At 39.1% G+C, this 21,044-nt stretch overlaps 1 protein-coding gene across 1 annotated transcript in view; it reads right to left on the reverse strand.

The window, feature by feature from the left end:
- Positions 1-949: 949 nt before the first annotated feature.
- The window catches only part of LOC118986948 (DNA-(apurinic or apyrimidinic site) endonuclease-like), a 63,097-nt gene continuing 43,002 nt past the window's right edge, over positions 950-21,044 (reverse strand). Inside the window, 1 exon segment of the mRNA XM_037046002.1 lies at positions 950-1,132. Within this exon segment, the coding sequence (XP_036901897.1) occupies positions 950-1,132 (183 nt within the window).

Below are 21,044 nucleotides of genomic sequence, written 5' to 3' on the forward strand. Positions count from 1 at the left end.
TTGGTCTCTTCTTAACTATGGCCCATGCCATCTTTGGCTTTTCTGAGCCAGAGTTCCTGCATTTCTCAAAAGGGGGTTACCTCACTTCCAGAGAAGAGAGGGTTCCATGCATTAGATTAGATGCCAGATTAGATTATTGCCAGATTAGATGAAGCAAAGAGAAAAATGATGCAAAATTATGTCATACATCTTCAAATTTTTTGACACCGCTGCTGTCTTTCTTTCTGCAACCCAAGCCTTAATGTGCATGTGAACTTCTTGACCTGTAGGTTCTCAATGCCCATGAGCTACCCAAAACCTTGTATGGTATCTTTAATTAGTTGGGGGACAGATGGACAAATGGAGCTAGTGAGTCCATCCATGTGCCCACTTCATCAGTGGGAGAAGGGGCTACCTGGACATCTCTCGGTGAGACACTGTGGGAAATTGGAAGAAGAGAATTCAGCACTTTCTCTTCTTGAGCAGCTTACAACTGCACAAAGGAAAAGAGTCCACACCTGGGAAATGGTTAATTCCAGGCAGGTGCAAACTATGCAGACAGTAATGTTAGGGGAGCAAACAGTATGTGTGTGGAGGGGAGTTAAAGAGATTTTGCAGAAGAATTAGCATTTGAGCTGGAGTTTGAACTGTTGGATGGACAGAAATGATTAGGGAAGAGGGAGACAGGGTGGTGAAACTTGAGCCCCCCAAAAGCAGGAGCAAAGCCACAAAGAGGGGAAATTGCTGCTGTCTCATTCTAAAGACAGAGAGGAAAGACATTTTGAATGGAGAGTTTGCTAGCTGCAGTTCCTGTGCATTTCTCTAATGTTACAGGCTTTTCTAGATAATTTTTCCTTGAAGTTGGAGTGGCTGAGAGCTGAGGAAACTAGTGTTACTGTGGCCAATGGGAACAGGAAGTCTCCTTGGCATAGTAAGAGGCAGAATAGGCATATTAGTTCATGTGGTATTTTCATGTTATCTGTACATCTAGCTTCTGATTTTGCTCAGGCAAAACAATTTCAGTTCTTACAACTGTGCAACTCTGGAGATGTTTAGTCTTAGCTACTGCAGACCATTCATTTTCTGTAGAGCTACAGCTCACAATGAGTTTCCTCTTTTCTCTAAAACCACCACTACTTTCCTCCTCTAACTTCTAAGCCATAAAAATATGAGAATGTGCATTTAACCACACAAAAACCAAACACACACAAAGCAAAAAGAACCTATGTCTTTCATCAGACCTCCCAGTGACAGCTCCAACCTTGGTTTCCTGATTTTCAGTTGTCAGTTCTCCCCAATGAATCCCTGAATGTCCAGTTCCTGCTCAAACCTGACAAAGATACAAGAATGACATAGCTGCTTCAGTCAGCCTCAACATTCAGTGGAGATTGAGTAAAGTTTTCCTTCCAGATCTAGTGTTCAGGGAGCCAGGAAGAACCACAGTGGTCCTCCTTAATCCCAATACTTGCTTAACCTTACTCAGAAAAGAAATCCTGTGACATTACGATAAACCCTCTTGCAAACATAATCTATTATAGTCACCTTGCCCCTTAACATGTTTTTGCTGTCTTAATCTAACCATGGCTTCAACTCCATATCTTCTATTGGCTACCCTATTATTGTCTCAATCCCCACTCAGAATTGGTGCTTGCTTGGAGCCCTTATTTAATATCTAAGTTTTTACTGCCTGGCAATAAGATTGCTTGTGATGGTCAGACCCTTCTTACTTCCACCAAGAACTCTGAACACTGGATTGCCCACCAGATTTGCCCCTAGGATGCTGGCAGATTATGATGAACTCATGACAAAAAAAGCATCTATGCTTTTGGGTATTGTGCCAGGCTCACCAGGTTGTGCTACCATAGCAACTTCTACTGTGGATAGTACTCTCAGCTGTTTGATCCATTCCCAGGCATGAATCCCAAGCCATATACTAATTTCATCCCAGTATCCCATCCTCCCTGTTGTAGCCACAAACAATCCATGATGCTTCACATCCAATTTCACACATTTCAAAATCCAAAGGCTATCTTTGTAACACAATTACCTAACTGAAAAAATAGCCAAATGTTCTCCTGTCCAGGAGGTCAGCAATGACTATGCCAAGTTGTAGTCAATGTTGTTATGGTCACAAGCAGCTCTTGAAGGGAGTCTATGCATTAATGTACCAGAACCAGCTGCAAAACCTCTCTAGATAGAAGCATCCAGCTCCAGGAGATGAACAAAAGCCTCACTACCAGGAAGAGGCAAACAATACAAGGAAAAGTCTATGGTGACATCATTTCAAATGAGGACAGATGACTGTTGTTGCCAACTGTTGGGGACTGAGGGTAGTAGGATTCATTGGGACAATCAAAGGTGAATTCCTCAATTTAGGAGTTCCTTGGCTTTCAATTATATAATTTCCCAACCCAGTGAAGGTGTTCCATTTCCAAGAGGCTTCCCAGCCTCAGCTAGCAGCTCTCCAGGGAGAGGAGCTGGCATAACAAGGCTGCCTATTCTACTGCATATTTGAGATAGTTCAGTTCTGCACTGAGCCAAAACTTGCTTTCCAGTGACTTGATGCCTGTGACCTTACTTCACCTCTCCAGGACCACACACAATTTGTGTAATCACTCTTCCTTATGCCAACTTTTCAGATACTTGAAGAGAGAGTTCATGTTTCCCCAGAGTATCCTTTTGTTGTGGTGATGAGGTAGATGGAGCCTTGCAACTTACAAAAAAAAAAGTAAAAACAGTTCCTGAGAACTAAGAGAGGAAAGAGTAAGGTAGGAAGAAAGCAAGGTAAGCAATACCACAGTGCCTGTTTGGAAAAGAAATGTATTTTGGAGGCCTTCTAGATGGCCTTTTCCTAATGACATATCGCACTAAAATGAAGGTGGTAAGAAAGGCTGGAAGGAGAAAGAGAAAAGAGACCTACTCATTTCTTTTCTTTTTCTTTTAAAATTGCAGTAGATACATGATACTAGATTAGTTTCAGCGGTACAACCCGGTGATTAGACATTTATATAATTTATGGTGTGATCACCCTGATAAATCCAGTACTCATCCGATACAATACACAGTTATTACAATACTATTGACTACATTTCCAATGCTGTATTTTATATCCCCATGACATTCTATAACTACTGGTTTGTACTTCCGAATCTCTTCACCTTTTTACCCATCCCCCTAATGTGCATTTATTTTGGTACAGATACTTGAGGCTCTCAAGCTCTGTGTTTTTATAGTGGCAATTTGGAACAGTAACTTCTTTTTTTTTTCTTGTGAGAAGAGTAGCATTGTTTTATTTTTATTTTTAAATATATTTTACTGATTATGCTATTACAGTTGTCCCATTTTCCCGCTTTTATTCTCCTCTGCCCTACACACCCCCTCCCACCCACATCCCCCCCCTTTAGTTTATGTCCATGGGTCATACATGTAAGTTCTTTGGCTTCTACATTTCCTATACTATTCTTAACTTCCTCATGTATTTTCTTTTTTTTCCAATTTGTTTTATTTAATTATTTTTCCAGTACAGTTTTCTATTACTCCCATCCCATCCCACCCCCCGTGCTCCCCCCTCCCTCCCATTTCCACCCTTCTCAGTTGTTGTCCATGTATCATTTATATAGGTTCCTCTAAATCCCTCCCCTATTTCCCCTGAAATTCCCTCCCCTCTCCCCTCTGGTCACTGTCAGCCTATTCTCTATTTAAGTGTCTTTGGTTATATTTTGCTTGCTTGTTTGTTTTCTTGTTTAGCTTCCTGTTAGAGGTGAGATCATATGGTATTTGTCCTTCAACACCTGGCTTATTTCACTCAGCATAATGCTTTCCACTTCCATCCATGCTGTTGCAAAAGGTAGGAGCTCCTTCTTTCTTTCTGCAGCATAAAATTCCATTGCGTATATGTACCATAGTTTTTTGATCCATTCATTTACTGATGGGCACCTAGGTTGCTTCCAACTTGGCTATTGTAAATTGTGCTGCTATGAACATTGGGGTGCATAGGTTCTTTGGGATTGGTGTTTTAGGATTCTTAGGATACAATCCTAGCAGTGGAATTGCTGGCTCAAAAGGCAAGTCCAATTTTAGTTTTCTGAGAAAATTCCATACTGTTTTCCATAATGGTTGTACCATCTGCAATCCCACCAACAGTGGACTAGAGTCCCCTTTTCCCCACACCCTCTCCAATATTTGTTGTTTATGGTTTTGTTTATGATAGCCATTCTCACCAGTGTACAGTGGTATCTCATTGTGGTTTTAATTTGCATCTCTCTGATAGCAAGTGATATTGAGCATCTTTTCATGTGTCTCTGGATCCTCTGTATGTCCTTCTTGCAGAAGTGTCAGTTCAAGTCCTTTCCCCATTTTTCAATTGGGTTAGTTGTCTTCTTAGAGTGAAGTCGTGTGAGTTCTGTGTATATTTTGGAGATTAAACCTTTGTCTGAGGTATAATTGGCAAATATGTTTTCCCAAGCTGTTTCTTCTCTTTTTATCTTGAAACTGTTTTCCTTAGCCATGCAGAAGCTTTCAATTTTGATGAGATCCCATTTGTTTATTCTTTCCTTTATATTCCTTGCTCTAGGGGACATATCAGTAAAAATGTTGTTGCGTGAAATATCTGATCTTTTCCTGCAAATGTTCTCCTCTAGGACTTTAATGGTGTCACAGGTTATATTTAGGTCTTTTATCCACCTTGAATTTCTTTTGGTGTATGGTGTAAGTTGGTGCTCGAGTTTCATTTTTTTTTTGCATGTAGCTGGCCAGTTCTCCCAACACCATTTGTTGAAAAGGCTATCTTTATCCCATTTTATCTTACTGCCCCCTTTGTCAAATATTAATTGACTGTAGAGAGTTGGGTTTGTTTCTGGGTTCTTTGTTCTGTTCCATTGGTCTATGTGCCTGTTTTTATGCCAGTACCAGGCTGTTTTGATTACAGTGGCCTTGTAATACAGTTTGATATCAGGTATTGTGATCCCTCCTACTTTGTTCTTCTTTCTAAACATTGCAGCTGCTATTCGGGGTCTTTCGTGGTTTTATATAAATTTTTGAAGTGCTTGTTCTATGTCTGTGAAGTACGCCATTGGTACTTTCATAGGTATTGTATTGAATCTGTAAATTGCTTTGGGTAGTATGGACATTTTGATGATGTTAATTCTTCCAATCCATGAACACAGTATATGTTTCCATTTGTTTGTGTCTTCCTTGATTTCTTTCTTCAGTGTTGTGTAGTTTTCTGCATGCAGGTCTTTTACCTCCTTAGTTAGATTTATTCCCAGATATTTTATTTTTGTTTTTGCTATATCGAACGGGATTTTTTTCTTGATTTCTGCTTCTGCTGATTCATTGGAACAGTAACTTCTGAATCCTGTTACACCTACAACTTGCCATTTAATCTTGGGTAAGCATTTCTCTATTCTGGGCCTCAATTTCCCTATCTGTATAATAAGGGGTTATAAAAAAACAAGAATAGGGTAAGCCTCTGAGACAATATCAAACATACCAACATTTGCATCATAGGGGTGCTGGAAAGAGAAGGGAAAGAGCAAGAAATCAAAGCTTATTTGAAAAAATAATGAAGGAAAACTTCCCTAATTTGGAAAAGGAAATTGGCATACAAGTCCAGGAAGCACTCAGAGTCCCAAACAAGGTGGACACAAAGAGGACCACACCAAGACAAATCATAATTAAAAGGCCAAAGGTTAAAGATAAACAGAGAATCTTAAAATCAGCAAGAAAAAGCAGAGAGTTACCTACAAAGGACTTCCTATAAGACCATCAGCTGATTTCTCTAAAGAAAGTTTGCAGGCTAGGGATTGGCAAGAAGTATTCAAAGTGATGGTAAGCAAGCACCTGCAACCTACATTACTCTATCCAGCAAAGCTATAATTTAGAATGGAAGGGCAAATAGAGTGCTTCCCAGAAAAGGTAAAGGTAAAGGAGTTCATAATCACCAAGCCTTTATTATATGAAATGTTCAAGGGACTTATTTAAGAAAAAGATCAAAACTATGAACATTAAAATGGCAATAAATTCACAACTATCAACAATTGAATGTAAAAAACAAACAAAGCAAACCAGCAGAACAGAGACAGACTCATAGATATGGAGCTCATTTGGATGGTTACTACTTGGGGAGGGGAAAATAGGGGAAAAGGTACAGGGCATAAGAAGCATAAATGATAGGTACAAAATAAACAGGAGAATCTTAAGAACAGTATAGGAAATGGAGAATCCAAAAAATGTATACGTACAACCCATGGGCATGAACTAAGTGGGGGGTGCTGGAGGGAATGGGGGTACCAGGTGGAGGAGGACAAAGGAGAAAATTGGAACAACTGTAATAGCATAATCAATAAAATATATTTTTAAAAAGTGCCTGTAGATTGGAGAGCAGGTTCTTAGAGGTACCTTGTGTTTAATAATGGTACTCATAATAGTAACTGAAACAATAACCATAACACCTGGAAGTAGCACCCCCCCCCATTCTTCTCTCTAATTAATCCTTGGAAACAAAGTTTCTGTGTAAGAAGCACTTTTTGGATGGTGCATAGAAGGGCAGAAATATTAAAAAATGAAGGTGAGATCCAGAAACTTTACAAACACATTATCTCCCTTTTGTCCTGAATATGAGGGCCACATTATTTGCCAAGTTTTCCATTAAACATGTATCCACTATGTTTCAGGCACAATTAAAGTTTCTTAGACCTAGAATGAATAAGAGAGACAGAGTTCCTATCTTTATGGAACTTAAATTTCAGTGGGGGAAGACTGACAATAGATAAGAAAGTAGATAAATAAGATAATCATAAAAAGTCTCATTATGATATGTCTCATCATGGCAACTTCTGTGAAGATAATACAGTAGATTGAAGTGATAAAGAAAAAGAGGCCCTGGCTGGTGTGGGTCAGTGGACTGGGTGCTGGTCTGTAAAGTGAAAGGCTGGTGGTTCAAATCCCATTCAAGGCACATGCCTGCATTGCGGACCAGGTTGAAGACTTGCAAGAAGCAACTGATTGATGTTTCTGTCACATATTGATGTTTCTCTCCCTCTCTTTCTCCCTCCCTTCCTCTCTCTCTAAAAAATAAATAAATAAAATCTTTAAAAAATTTAAAAAGTATACTTTAAAAAAAGAAACAAGAAAAAGAGACTGGGGTGTGTGTAGCTCTTTAGATTGGATGAGCTAGGTTTTTCTTGGGAAGGTGATATTTGGACTGAGACCTAAATGATGAGAAGGAAACAACCACATAAAAATCAGAGTTGTGGAGAGGTATACCAGGCCAAGGGAAGAGCAAGTGTGAAGCCCATGAGAAACAAGTTTGGAGTGTTCGAGAAGCAGAAAGAGGATTAATATAGAATGTAATAGTATAGAATATAATAGGCAAGGAGAAAAGTGGTTTGAGATAGTACTTATTTTCAAAGAGTAAATATAATTGCAAAAATGGGCCCTTACCAGTGTGAAGTATTTTACCACCCTCCAAGTGTTTTCTTTTCTTTTTAAAAAAATATGTTATTTTTTTAGAGGGGAAGAGAGGGAGAAAGAGAGGAAGAGAAACATCAATGTGTGGTTGCCTCTAATGCACCCCCTACTGGGGACCTGGCCTGCAACCCAGGCATGTGTCCTGACTGGGAATTGAAGCAGCAAGCCCTGGCTTTGCAGGCTCTGCTTTTTAATATTTATTTATTTATTTATTTAAGGTTTTATTTCTTCATTTTCAGAGAGAAGGGGAGGGAGGGAGAAATAGAGGGAGAGATACATCAGTCTTTGGTTGCCTCTTGTGCATCCCCTGCTGGGGACCTGGTCCACAACTCTGGTATGTGCTCTGACTGGGAATCGAACCAGCAAGCTTTTGGTTCACAGGTCAGCACTCAATCCACTGAGCCACACCAGCTAGGGCTCCAAGTGCTTTCTTTGTCATTACTTCATATTTTCATAGCAACCTTCCCAGGTATGTAGTTATTCTCATTTTACTGACAAAGTGATGCTCAAAAATGACATACTTTTGTTGAAACAGTAAGGATTTACTAAAATACAGAATTTTGTTTTGCTCTGCCTTCTGGTTCCATATTCATTTTCACTAGACTGCTACACGCCTCTACTCAGCTACCTGTAATGTTGCATCATTTTTTCCCTAAGTCTAGCAAATTAATAGGCAGATGGGGCTGTGGGTTTGAAGGGATCAGCACAGCATAAAGCACAGATATACATTTCTCCATTGGTTGAGTATTCTTTTGTGTATACTAGGGTATCTAACCACTGTTGGTCTCAGTGGTCCTTAAAATTGCAGGAGGAACACTGGTCACCAAGACAGGTGAGGGAAATTGGCTGAAAAATGAGCTTACAGATTCAGGCAGCATCCAGTTATGCTATCTGGAGAAGGCAGCACGGTTGGTAGAAAGCTTCTCTCATCCAAAGCATGTAATTTCAAGTACCTTTAAAGACATAATTCATATTCTTTGCACAAGAGCTCACCAAACAGATATCTGCCCATCAACTTCCCTTAGCTGGTAAATGGAGATTTAAACAAGTTATTATTTTTTATGTTTCTGTATTTTTAAAGGTAACATTTACAAAAATTATACTGGGAACACTCTCCCTCTGTCTCACACCACTGATCCATCTTTGTTTAATGAAAAGGCATTAGTTTCTGCCATCAGGAAACCAAAGATTTTGATTCCCTCTCTGCTCCTAGCTCACTATATAAGCTCAGACAGGCCACTGAGCTTCTGTGAGTCTGTTTCTTCAGCTTTAAAATGAGCATAACAATTTCTGTCTGGCTTTTCCTCATTGGATGGATGTTAAGACTCAAATATTTTTATATGTAGAGAAAAACTGTTTGATAATAAAGTATAGTTATTGTGCATTCACACCACTGCTTAATATCTAATATTTGCACCCTCTCTCACAGTTGTTTATGTTCTTGCCATAAACATTCCAATTTTGAATTCAGGAATTACTTCCTAACTAATCATTAGGAGATGAGAGATGCTGATCATGAAGATAGTTCTTCCATAAAATTAACTCAACTCTTTGCTCCTGATATCCAAATGATGGACTGTAAAAGACAGACGACTGACCATGGCAAACAAGTGCAGTGAATAATTCCTTCTTCCCACTTCCATTTTACCTCAGGGACCAGCATTGCATATGATTACCAGCCTTTTGCAACTTGAGCAGTGGGATCTACATTACCTGGGGTTTTATCACAAATGAAGAATCTCAGGCCCCACAACAAACTTGCTGAATCAGAATCTGCATTTTAACAAGATCTGGAGGTGATCGATATGCACATAAAGTTTTAGAAGCAACAATACTCTACAAGTCCAAATGTGGCACCCATGCTTTTTATTTATTTTTAAAAGATTTTGTTTATTTATTTATTTATTTTTAGGGAGAGGGCAAGGGAGAGAGAAAGAGAGGGGAACAAACATTGATGTGTGAGAGATCAGTTGCTTCTTGCATGCCTCCAACCGGGGACCTGGCCCACAACCCAGGTATGTGCCCTGACTGGGAATCGAACCAGCAACCCTTTGGATTCTCAGACCAGTGCTCAGTCCACTGTATCACACCAGCCAGGCCCCAGGGATATTTTTAAAGCAAACACAAAATTATGTTACTTTCCTCTTCAGAACTCCCTCTCTATTTTTCTCAAAGTACTATCTAAACTCATATGGTTTATTTGTTTATTTATTTATTTAGTTAGTTAGTTAGTTAGTTTGCAAAATCCCACTAGAATAGGAGCCCTATGAGAGCAGAGACCTAGTGTACACTGTTGAAAGCTTGCCCCCTTCTCTTGGCACTATGCCAGGCACAAGGCATTCAATAAATATTTGTTAAATAAGTGAATAAAGAGACCTACAGTAACCAAAACAAAGGAAGAAGCTGGTACCCCCACTATAGATCAGCCTTATGATTTTCAAATAAAAATAGGGGCCAGAAAGATAATTATCATTTCCTAAATGCTTAATATGTATCAGATTCTATACTAGCAACTGGTACATATATACAATACAGTAACTCCTCAGAACATCCATTTTAAGTAGGTAAACTTACATTTTACAGATGAAGAAACTGGGGTGGCCATGAGAGTTTCAGTCACTTGTCCAGAGTCATCCAGCTATTTGTGATTAAGCCTGATTTTAAAATTTTATCTGTGTTATTGCAAGATTAGTTTTCTTTTTCATTCCCACCTGCTACCATATATATGGTTCCTATTCCCCAATCTCCAACACAAGAAGGTGCTTACAAGCATAGAGCTCAATGTGACTGCCCCCATTTGATGTACCCATGGGATTGTTTTGTTATGCTAGTCATGTTGGAAACCATCAAGTATCATTCTCTAGGGAAGGTACAGAAACCTGGCAGTCTTATTGGAGCTGCCTGTTCCCAAACTGTGCCAAGTGGAAACCAATGATTCTAAGTGATTACCAGTAAGTCATTATTTGCGAAGTCATCCTGGGACATTTTTATCTTGCTGCCCTGTAACATGGTAAGCCTTCTGTTGATACTCAGCACCATCTCATGACAGTATGAACACCACAATTATGGAGGTCATCAATCAACAAATATTAGTTGAGCATGCACTCCTTACCAGGCATGAAGCTAAAATATAAGGATGCAGACAGGCAAATTCCTTACTTGCATGGAGTTTATTGTCTTATGGTGATTAACAGACAGTAAAGGAAGTCTATAAATAATAAAACTTCAGACAGTTATAATTGCTATGAAGAAGATAAAGAGGGTAAGGAAGGAGAGAATAAGATAGGGCAATTTTAGTTAGGACGGATGATCTAGGAAGGTCTCTGTGAAAATGTATCATCACAGATTAAATCTGAATGATGAGAAAAAACTGATAATGAGTGAATATGGCAGAACAATTTAGGCAAAAACATAGGAAATGTAAAGACCCTGAGGTAAAAATAAGCTTGATATATTCACTGAACAGCAAAAAAAATGTGGCTGGATGAAAGGAAAAAGAAAGTGTTATGAGAGGAATATGGAGAATTATCAGGTGTGGGGTCAATGGACATGGCCCTTCCCCCTCCCGTGACTGAGGACTGGTCAGACAGCCACTAGCCAGAAGGAATGTGTATTGTTTTGGGAAAGGACTGTAACTCCCTCCTTATCTCATTTTGGGAGTGACTTCTTGTCCCGTGACTGCATCTCGACCATTTTACATGCTGAGGTAGTATAGTTTAGAGTGACACATAACACATGTGCCTCCTTTGTCAAGGACCCCTTATAATGAGCTTCAGATTAGAGGAGGTGCAACCTCTCTCCCATCAACCTACTGCCATTGGTGCACTCCCCTGAACCATAAATAATAAACAGCATTTCCATATCTGCTAGTCCCCCTCGTGGTTTTTTTTCAGAACATCACAAACACTTAAGCAGCTTCCCAGTTTGAGTTTGGAGCTTCTGTGCTACAGCAGGATCCAAATGAATTTGATTCATAGTTAAATGGGAAGTCATTAGAGGATTTTAGGCCAGGGAATGACATAACTTAATTTACATTTTAGTAGAGTAAAAAAAAGGCTTAAATTTGGATAATGGATTGTAAAGGGGTAAGAGTGAAATTGCAAAGACCAGTTATGAAACTACTACTGTAATCCAGGTGACATATAATAGTGGCATAGATAACAATGGTACAATGGAGGTTGACTGGATTCAGAATACATGTTGGAGGTAGAGAGGACAGCAGCATAGTGGTTTGGGAGTATGCAGAGATCCAGGAGTTCTGGTTTAGCTCAGCCACTTTTCAACTGTGTGAATTGGGCCAAGCCTCCTCTCCTCCTTTTGTTTTAGTTTTCCCATGCCTACTTTATTTGATACAGTGAAATCTATGTAAAAACAACACACATTTTGGATACTAATTTACAAAATATCCTTAAATTAATTTCCTAATTTTATATTTTGAGCTTTATAACCTTACAAAATTGTCATGGTAGGGACAAGTAGCCCCGATTCACTGGTGAGGGAACTGATACAAAAGGGTAGAATTCAGAGAGTAAAAGCCTCAAGGAAGCCATACAAACCTGCTGATTTGATGAAAACACCTGAGGCTTGGAGTCAGAATGCCTAAGTTTTCATCATAGCATGGTCAAATTACTTTCTGATTTTAGTATTTTCATGTGTCAAATATAACTCCCAACTATGGTTAGCAGACTTATGTTAACACAAAGCTACCCTCACATCCAAGGCCATTGTTGTAAAGGTGTATCTCGCAACACATTGAGTTAATATTAACAAATGAATTTGTTATAGCTCTGGAGTTTAAGGCCTCAAATTTGTCACTTACTCAATCGTGGTCTCTTGTTCTAGAAAATAAGGCCAAAAAGTCAAGCTTTACCTGATTTGTGTACACGAGATTAAATGAAACAATCGTATATTGGCTATCCACTCTGTGCCTTATACTTTGTATACTTTCACTCATTTTTTCTTTATTGAAACTTCATGAGGTAGATTTTATTATTTCCACTTGCTATAAGTCACACAGTTAATCGATAATAGAGCCAAGCTGTCTGGTTCCAAATTCCATGTTCTTTTCACTCTGCCATATCCTTGCTAGCCAGTTATTGCTTGGGTCTTTCTCATTTCAGCCAGATCTATCATGGCTGACCTTTCCAACTCCAGGAAATCTCAGGGATCCTACAGAGCCGCTGGGTCAGTAATTAAATCTTGTTCACCTTGGTATAGTACACCATAACTGGCATTGTGCTTAATATATAACAAGTGTGCAGTAAAAAAATTATTGGATTAATCCATCTATCTAATCATTTATACATTCATCTACTCATACACTTACTATTCAGAGTGCAGCAGAATTTCAGAGTGTACTGGTTAACAGCATTTACCTGAATTTGAATCTTGTTCATTAATTTTACTATTGGATTGACCCAGAGTAAGTTTTTTTAACATCTCTGTATCTTGATTTTTTTCATCTGTTAAATGCACATAAGTTCTTAGCATAGTGTCAAGCATGTAGTAAGTACTCAATGAATGTTAATTTTTATTATTGATATGTGCCAGGGATTATGCTAGATGCACTGGATGTACATTGATAAGTGAAGCAAACAAGACCCCTACCTGCTTGAAGTTTAAAGTTTACTGAGAAAAAAACATGAAAAATTAGACAAATAAATGTGTAATTATAAGTTTCCATAAGTTGTAAGAACTATATAAACAGAAAGGTCCTAAAGAGTAATGGGTGGAATATGGCATATGGGGGGGAGTATAGATGCTACAAGAGCAGGCATGAAAGGCTTCTTTGAGGAAATAACACCTAAGCCTGAAGGAGGAGAAGGACAAAACCACACAATGAGCTGGTGGTATAAAAGAGGTTGAGGCATGGACTTCCAGCCAAGATGGAGGCGTAGGTGAAAATACTGTATCTCCTCACACAACCAAATTTAAGGACAACAAAGATTTAGAAACAAAAACACAACCAGAACAGACAGAACATTGAACTGTACCAAAGTCCAACAACAATGAACCATTCATCCAGACTGGTAAGAGGGGCAGAGTTGGTGGCCAGTGGAGAGGGGTCCCGGCAGGAAAAGGCAGTGGTTAGCAGAACCAGGTACAGGGAGGAAACCAGGCACACAAGGTGGTTGGCTGATGAGGATACACATTCGCGTGCAGATAAACCAAGCAAAAAAGGGGGGAGGCAGTGAGACAGACTACACAACCCAGGGCCCCAGAGATGGGAAATAAAGCCTAAAAGCACCAACTGGAAAAACTTTCGGGGGTTGAGGTGCCGGGGGAAGCTCCTAGCCTCACAGGAGAGTTCATTGGAGAGACTCACAGGGTCAGTGAACATACACAAGCCCACACCCCTGGGAACCAGCCCCAGAAGGACCTAATTTGCTTGTGGGAAGTGGCAGAGGGGACCAAAATCTGAGAGAGAGTGTAATAAGCACCACTGCTCCCTCTCTGACCCCACCCCCACATACAGCATCACAACCCAGCCACTGGGTTGACCCAACCTGGTGAATAACTAAGGCTCCACCCCTCACTACATATCAGGCACATCAAGATAAAAAAAACATGGTCTAAATGAAAGAACAGATCAAAGCTCCACGAGAAATACAACTAAGCAACCAAGAGATAGCCAGCCTATCAGATGCACAGTGCAAAACACTGGGAATCAGGATGCTCACAGAACTGGTTGGTTTTGGTCACAAATTAGATGAAAAAATGAAAGCCACACTAAGTGAAATGAAGGAAAATGCACAGGGAACCAATAGTGATGAAAAGCAAACTGGGACTCAAATCAATGTAGGGGACCAGTAGGAAGAAACAAACAACCAAACAAGAAAAGAATGAAGAAACAAGAAATCAAAAATGAAGAGAGGCTTAGGAACCTCCAGGACATCTTTAAACATTCCAACATCCAAATATAGGGGTACCAGACGGGGAAGAGGAAGAGCAACAAGTGGAAAACTTATTTGAACAAATAATAAAGGAGCACTTCCCCAATCTGGCAAAGGAAATAGATTTCCAGGAAGTTCAGGAAGCTCAGAGAGTCCCAAAGAAGGTGGACCCAAGAAGGAACATACTAAGGCACATCCTAATTACATTACCCAAAATTAAAACGAAGAAGAGAATTCTAGAAGCAGCAAGAGATAAGGGAACAGTCACCTACAGAGGAGTTCCCATCAGACTGTCAGCTAATTTCTCAAAAGAGACCTTAAAGGCAAGAAGGGGCTGGAGAGAAGTATTCCAGTCATGAAATCCAAAGACCTACATCCAAGATTGCTCTATCCAGCAAAGCTTTCATTTAGAATGGAAGGGCAGATAAAGTACTTCTCAGATAAGATCAAATTCAAGGAGTTCATCATCACCAAGCCCTTATTATAGGAAATGTTAAAGGGACTTAGCTAAGAAAAAGAAGATAAAAATATGAACAGTGAAAGGACAACAAACACACAGTTATTAACAACCACACCTAAAACAAAAGCAAACTAAGAGGACAGCTAGATCAGGAGTGGAACCATAGGAATGAAGAACACATGGAGGGTTAGCAACAGGGGAGTGGGAAGAGGAGAAGGGGGGAGAAGGTACAGAGAATAAGTAGCACAGACAGTGGGGAAATAGACAGGGGGAAGGCAAGAATAGTGTGGGAAATGTAAAAGCTAAAGAACTTATGACAAATGGACATGAACTAAAGGGGGGTAATGTGGGGGGAGGGGTGTGCAGGGGGGAGGAAAATGAAGGAGGAAAATGGGACAACCGTAATGGCATAATCAGTAAAATATATTTTTTTAAAAAGAGGTTGAGGCACAAGTAGAATTATCATATTTTCTGTTTTATTTTTAAGGCAGTCTTTGTTTATACCTGTTGACCTAACATACTTATTACAGCATCTAGTTTGGATGACAAACTATATAGTCCCTATAGGTGTAAGGAAGAGTATATGTCTAAACACTGAAAAGGGAAACAATTTTGTATGTTGAAAGACTGTGAAGAGACTAGTATAGCTAAGTGAGTTTGAAGAGGTAGACAGAAACCAGGAAGGAAGGAAGGAAAGAATGAAGGAAGGAAGGAAGGAAGGAAGGAAGGAAGGAAGGAAGGAAGGAAAAGGAAAGGTAGAGGAAAGGGGACTAGCCACCCTTAGCAATGGGCCAGAAAGATGGAAACCAAGATCAAGTGGATAATAGTGGATAATCATGATAATAGTGGAGTAAAAGCAAGGAGAGCTGCTATTTTTAAGATTAAATCTATAGATAGCCAAGCACAGCAGAAATTTAAGTGTCATTACAAAACATTTATTTTCCAGATTCACCAGACCTCAGCTGTGTTCATTGTGATAGTTCAGAATAATATCTGGTTTGGGTATTTTTTCTGTCATGTATTGAAACAAACAAATGAGACAGAGACAGACTCCAAGTGAAGAATGACTCAGCCAATTAACTGCAAAAGGGCTCAGGCCTCAGTATTTATTAACAAGCACTGACTCTGTTTTCTGAGTGGGTGAAGATAGCAATGTATGCCCGGAGACCTCCTGGGCTGTTCTTTGCAAAAAGAACTGTGGCTCAGATGTATTATTGTACCCACATATTGATGTGTTTACATGTCCTTGCACTGATCTACCTGGGAGAAGGTGGAGTTGAAAAACAGAAACTGCTTTAAGGCAGCATGTGAGGTTCAAGGAAACCAAGCAAGAGCATCCTGTCTTCAGGTATAGGGTGACAAGTTCCAGCACTGACTTCCTGCTAGGCTATGTAATTTTAGAAATCTCTTTCTATACATCTCTGATCCTCATTTTCCTTATCTGTGAAATGAAAAGAATTCAGGACCATCACCTTGGTAAAGTTCAAATGAAAATAACTTATATAAAATATCTAGCATGGTTTTATGTACATAGAACATAATCAATTGTGGTCATTATTGGTGATAATAGTGATGAATTGCACCACTACCAAAAGCTACATGATACAGTTCCAGTGTTCTATCAGTCTATAGCCTACTTGTATACTTCAGACACCACATTGTGTAGCCTTTAACTATTTCTGCTAAGGTGGCCCTCCATTCTCTCTGGAATATCAACCCTTACCCTACCTTTCCAAAGTTTTATTTCTCTTTAGAGTCTGGCTAAAACTTCCTCTTTTCCAGGAAGCCCTTATTACTACCCCAGCTAAAACAATGCATACCCTCTCCAGAGTCCCCATAAGTTACAAAGTCTGTCAGCATCATTCATTTTGGTGTCTAAACCCATGCTTCTTGGTATGATTTTATTATCTCATATATATATATATTGCTTCATCTTTTTAACTCACTGTAGATCCTTTGTAATTAAATTGAAAACAAGGACACATCCCTTTTGCCTCCTCTTAACTCTCACTACAAAGCAAGACAATCCTGAATTTCTGGCAAGACAGAATAAGTAGATGTCACCTACCCTGCCTTCTGGCATCATTAAAGAAAATATTATAGATAACTGATGTATTTCCACACTGATTGTCTCAGCCCCCTCCATTTCCTTCATGCCTTTCACTATCTCTCTGTGCCACAGGAAACCCAGCAAGAAGTTATGCTGTGGTACATTTAGTTTCAAAAATAAATATGACTATATAAAGCAGACATGTTTAACTGAAATAAGAGCAATATGAGGAAAAACAAGAAATGACAGCTTACAGAAAAACGGTTCTCACTGGAAATGAGAAAGAAAAGGAATAAGGGAATATAACTCCACAATACCCCACCATTTTACCCTAAACTCATCTTCTAACATTTTCCAGCCTTCCATACCCCACCATCAAATGCATCCATCTTTGTAAGCAGAGTCAGGTGGTTGGAGAAACAGAGGAAAAGAAAGAAGGAAAACATAAATTAGAGGCAAAACAGTACAAGAGAAATAGTTACCTACAATAAAAGTTTTCCAGTGCAGCCTGAGTAACATTGTCATGGGAACATTTGCATGGCAAGTCACATGTCTGAGGGTGAGAATAATGAATGGAATGTATAAAGAGACAGAATCTAAAAATTGTTTTCAAAGTAACACCATCTTATTGGTCTGAGGTGTGAAACATACTCTAATGTTATTTATGTGAGATAAGCAATGTGTGAAATGAGCTAAGTTAGAAAACTTATAATTCACAACAGGCTTTCAGCATATAATAATGTATATGAAAGGTACAAATATTTTACAATAGAAAACATAACTGCTGAAGTAAGCAATTGAAGACATGTGTAATACATAAAGTTGCTCCATAGACTTCTCAAGATGTTGTGGTTAATCCTGTGATTTGGAAGCAAAATAAATACATAAAGTCTTTTAAAAAATAAAAAATGTTCTGATTCACATTTATGTCTGTTCTATTCATGAGTGAGATCATGAGACTTCACTTCTATACCATTATCTTCAGATACTTGCCAATAGTGGCACCTGTCAGCAAGAAGCTCCCAGCCTCTAGGCAGTAAAATCTCAGACATTGCTCATAGCAATATTTTACCTGATATATCTCTTAAGTCAAGGGAAACAAAAGAAAAAATAAATGGGACTACCTCGAACTAAAAAGTGTTTGCACGGCAAAGGAAACCATCAACAAAATAAAAAGACAACCCCACAGATTGGAACAACATATTCCCTGATACACCTGATAAGGAGATAAATATCCAAAATTTATCTAGAACTTATAAAACTCAACACCAAAAATTCCCAATCTGATTTAAAAATGAGCAAAGGGCCTTAGTAGACACTTGTCCAAAGAGGACATGTAGATGGCCAATAGACATATGAAAAGATGATCAACTAATCATCAGAGAAATGCAAATTAAAACTGTGGTGAGATATCTCCTTACACAGGCCAAAATGGTATCATCAATAAATCAACAAACAGCAAGTGCTGGTGAGGATGTGGGGCACAGGGACCCCTTTTGCACTGTTGGTGGGAATGCAGATGGGTGCAGCCACTGTGGAAAGCAGTATGAGCAGTATGGAGATTCCTCAAAAAATTAAAAGCGGATCTACCTTTTAACCTAGTGACCCACTTCTAAGAGTGTATCCAAAGAAACTGAAATTAGTAATTCAAAAAAACATAAGCAATGCTATGTTTGTTGCAATGTTATTTACAATCGCCAAGATTGGGTAGCAGCCCAAGTGTCCATCAGTAGATGAGTTGGTAAAACAGCTATGGGACATTTACACAACGAAATACTATTTGGTCTTAAAAAAATTTTACCCTTTGTAACAGCATGAATGGACCTAGAGAACATTATGTTAAGTAAGATAAACCAGCCAGAGAAAGACAGATACCATATGATTTCACTCATGTGGAATCTAATTAACAAACTGAACTAACAAGAAAAGTAGAAACTTGTAGACAGAGAGCAGGCTGACAGCTACGGGTGAGGATGTGGAGGGATCAAGCAAAAAGGAAAAAGGACTCATGAATAAGGGCAACAGTGTGGAGCTTTCGGCAGGGGAGGGGTATATAAAAGGTGACTAAATGGTACAAAAATACAGGGGACTAAATGGTACAAAAAAGGAAAAAATACAATGAAAAAGAAGCTTCCTGCCTCTTTCCTCTGTGGGAAACGTATAGAAGTCTGAACAGATCACACAGTTCTGAGGTTTTTGTAAAATTCTGCCTTCCAGAAATAAAAAAAGGAAGATGGAATAAAAGAACGATAAGAAAGGACACTTTAGGTATCTGTTATTGTTCTGAGACTTTAAAGCTCACGCAATCCTGAGACAAATTATTTCCATTTTACTGATGGAGAACTGAGGTTCAGAGAGTTTAAGTAGTTTGTCTATAATTACACTGATGGTAATCTAATTTAAAGTGAATTGTATGAGTGTGCACACACATTCTTCCATATCAATGCCTACATTGCTGGGGAAAAACCAGATGAGAAAGGCATCTTTCTGGAAATCAACCAAGCTGGAGAAATTGACAAGGGTGGGTGGTGGTAAAGAACAATGCCTTGGCACCATAAGTTTATTTTTTGAGGGGCTGTGGAGAAAATAAAACTTTAAGCTTCTAAGCAAAAACGACTTATCTTTCAAAGGCTTCCACTCACTTACGTCAGCATCAGGATGGCTCCAGGGACCCTAGACTTGCTGTTCTTCTGGCAAGAAACCCAGCTTTCTCTCCTGCCCTTCCAAGCAATGGACCATGAAGCCCTGAGTTCAATATCAGCATTCACTTCTGTATGACAGCTGTTGGCTTAAAGGGTGATTATGAGGGCTGAAATTGGAGGGGTGTTGGGGAGGGGAGCAATATGACCTTCTTTGTAACTTCACCTGCAGCTATCATAGATGGTGATAATCCATGTAGCTTCGAGCTGTGCAGTATTATTAAGCTGCTAAGGAAATGTTCCATAAAACCTCAGTATTAATATTGTATAAGGCACCTGCAGAGTTGAATCCATCAGTTATCCCCACTGGTTGAGGAGGCTGGAATCACAGTAGTGTAATAATGATGACAACTGGGGTGATTAATAGGATCAATATCCAGTAAAAGAGGCTCCAGGATGATCCCCAGAGAAACAGGGCCACATAATTTATGCCACAGTATGAGTGTTTCTGTAGAATTTCATGCCAAAAGTCATAGATGCTAGAAAAGAGCAGACAAGAATGCCAGAAAGCCACTACTTCCCCTCAAATTTAGTGTTTTGGGGGTGGTAATGAATAACGAATTTACATCAGAGCCATGCTCCTCTGACTGGTGAGGCTGTCCAGGCTAAGATCTGGTAATGCAGGTTTAGCAGTGGATTACACATCGTCTCTTCCATAGCTTCTATTTATTTCATTGAGAAGATTTTAGGCTGAGTTCTTGGACACTTTTCCAGAAGGCCCTGCTGACACAATGGTTTTATTCAAAGTTAGGACATCTGTCAAGGCACTGTGCAAATAGATTCTACCAACACATCCCCAAACAAGAACTGAAAGGGAAGTCCATGGAGAAGATTTTATGTTCACTCCTAAGACCTTCAGCATTAGTTGAAGGCTGAATTCTTCAAGAGATCTTTGGGAGTTATTTTTTGGCTCCATCATCTTCAGAATCATATAGGTGAAACCTCACTGTATGAAGGTGCTTTGGTAAAGTAGGCTTTGGGAGCTTTCAGTTGATCAATTTTGTTCCCTCAAAGACCACTGAAATTGGGCAGAACTTGGGAAATAGCTCAAGTATCAAAATGCAATAAAAATATATGGGGTTTGATTTCAGATAGTCCTAGATTCAAATCCTATCTATGCTACATCTGGCATGTTATATTTAGGCCAACTCCAAGAATCAATTTCTTTACATGAGACATGAAGAACATGGCTCCTATTTCACAAAGCCTTTAGGAAATCAAATTTAATAATTTATATAAACTACCAGCACTGTGCCTGGCATACAGTAGGTTCTCAATAAACACATTTGCAAACGTCCTTCAAATACATACCTTTAGTAACCTCTGTCCTCATTTCCATTTTCTATCAATTTTCTCTTTGTATATTCTAATTCTGATTATGTTATAATTCAACAAAGCAATGTAATTTCAGGGAGGCCAAGAGATATACTCAAGGACATATAGCTAATAAATATTAGAGATGAACATGGGATAAAGCACAAGTCTGGCTATTG

This window comes from Sturnira hondurensis, unplaced genomic scaffold, assembly GCF_014824575.4.
Source record: "Sturnira hondurensis isolate 20B ecotype Veracruz unplaced genomic scaffold, ASM1482457v3 Scaffold0004711, whole genome shotgun sequence".
Taxonomy (NCBI): domain Eukaryota; kingdom Metazoa; phylum Chordata; class Mammalia; order Chiroptera; family Phyllostomidae; genus Sturnira; species Sturnira hondurensis.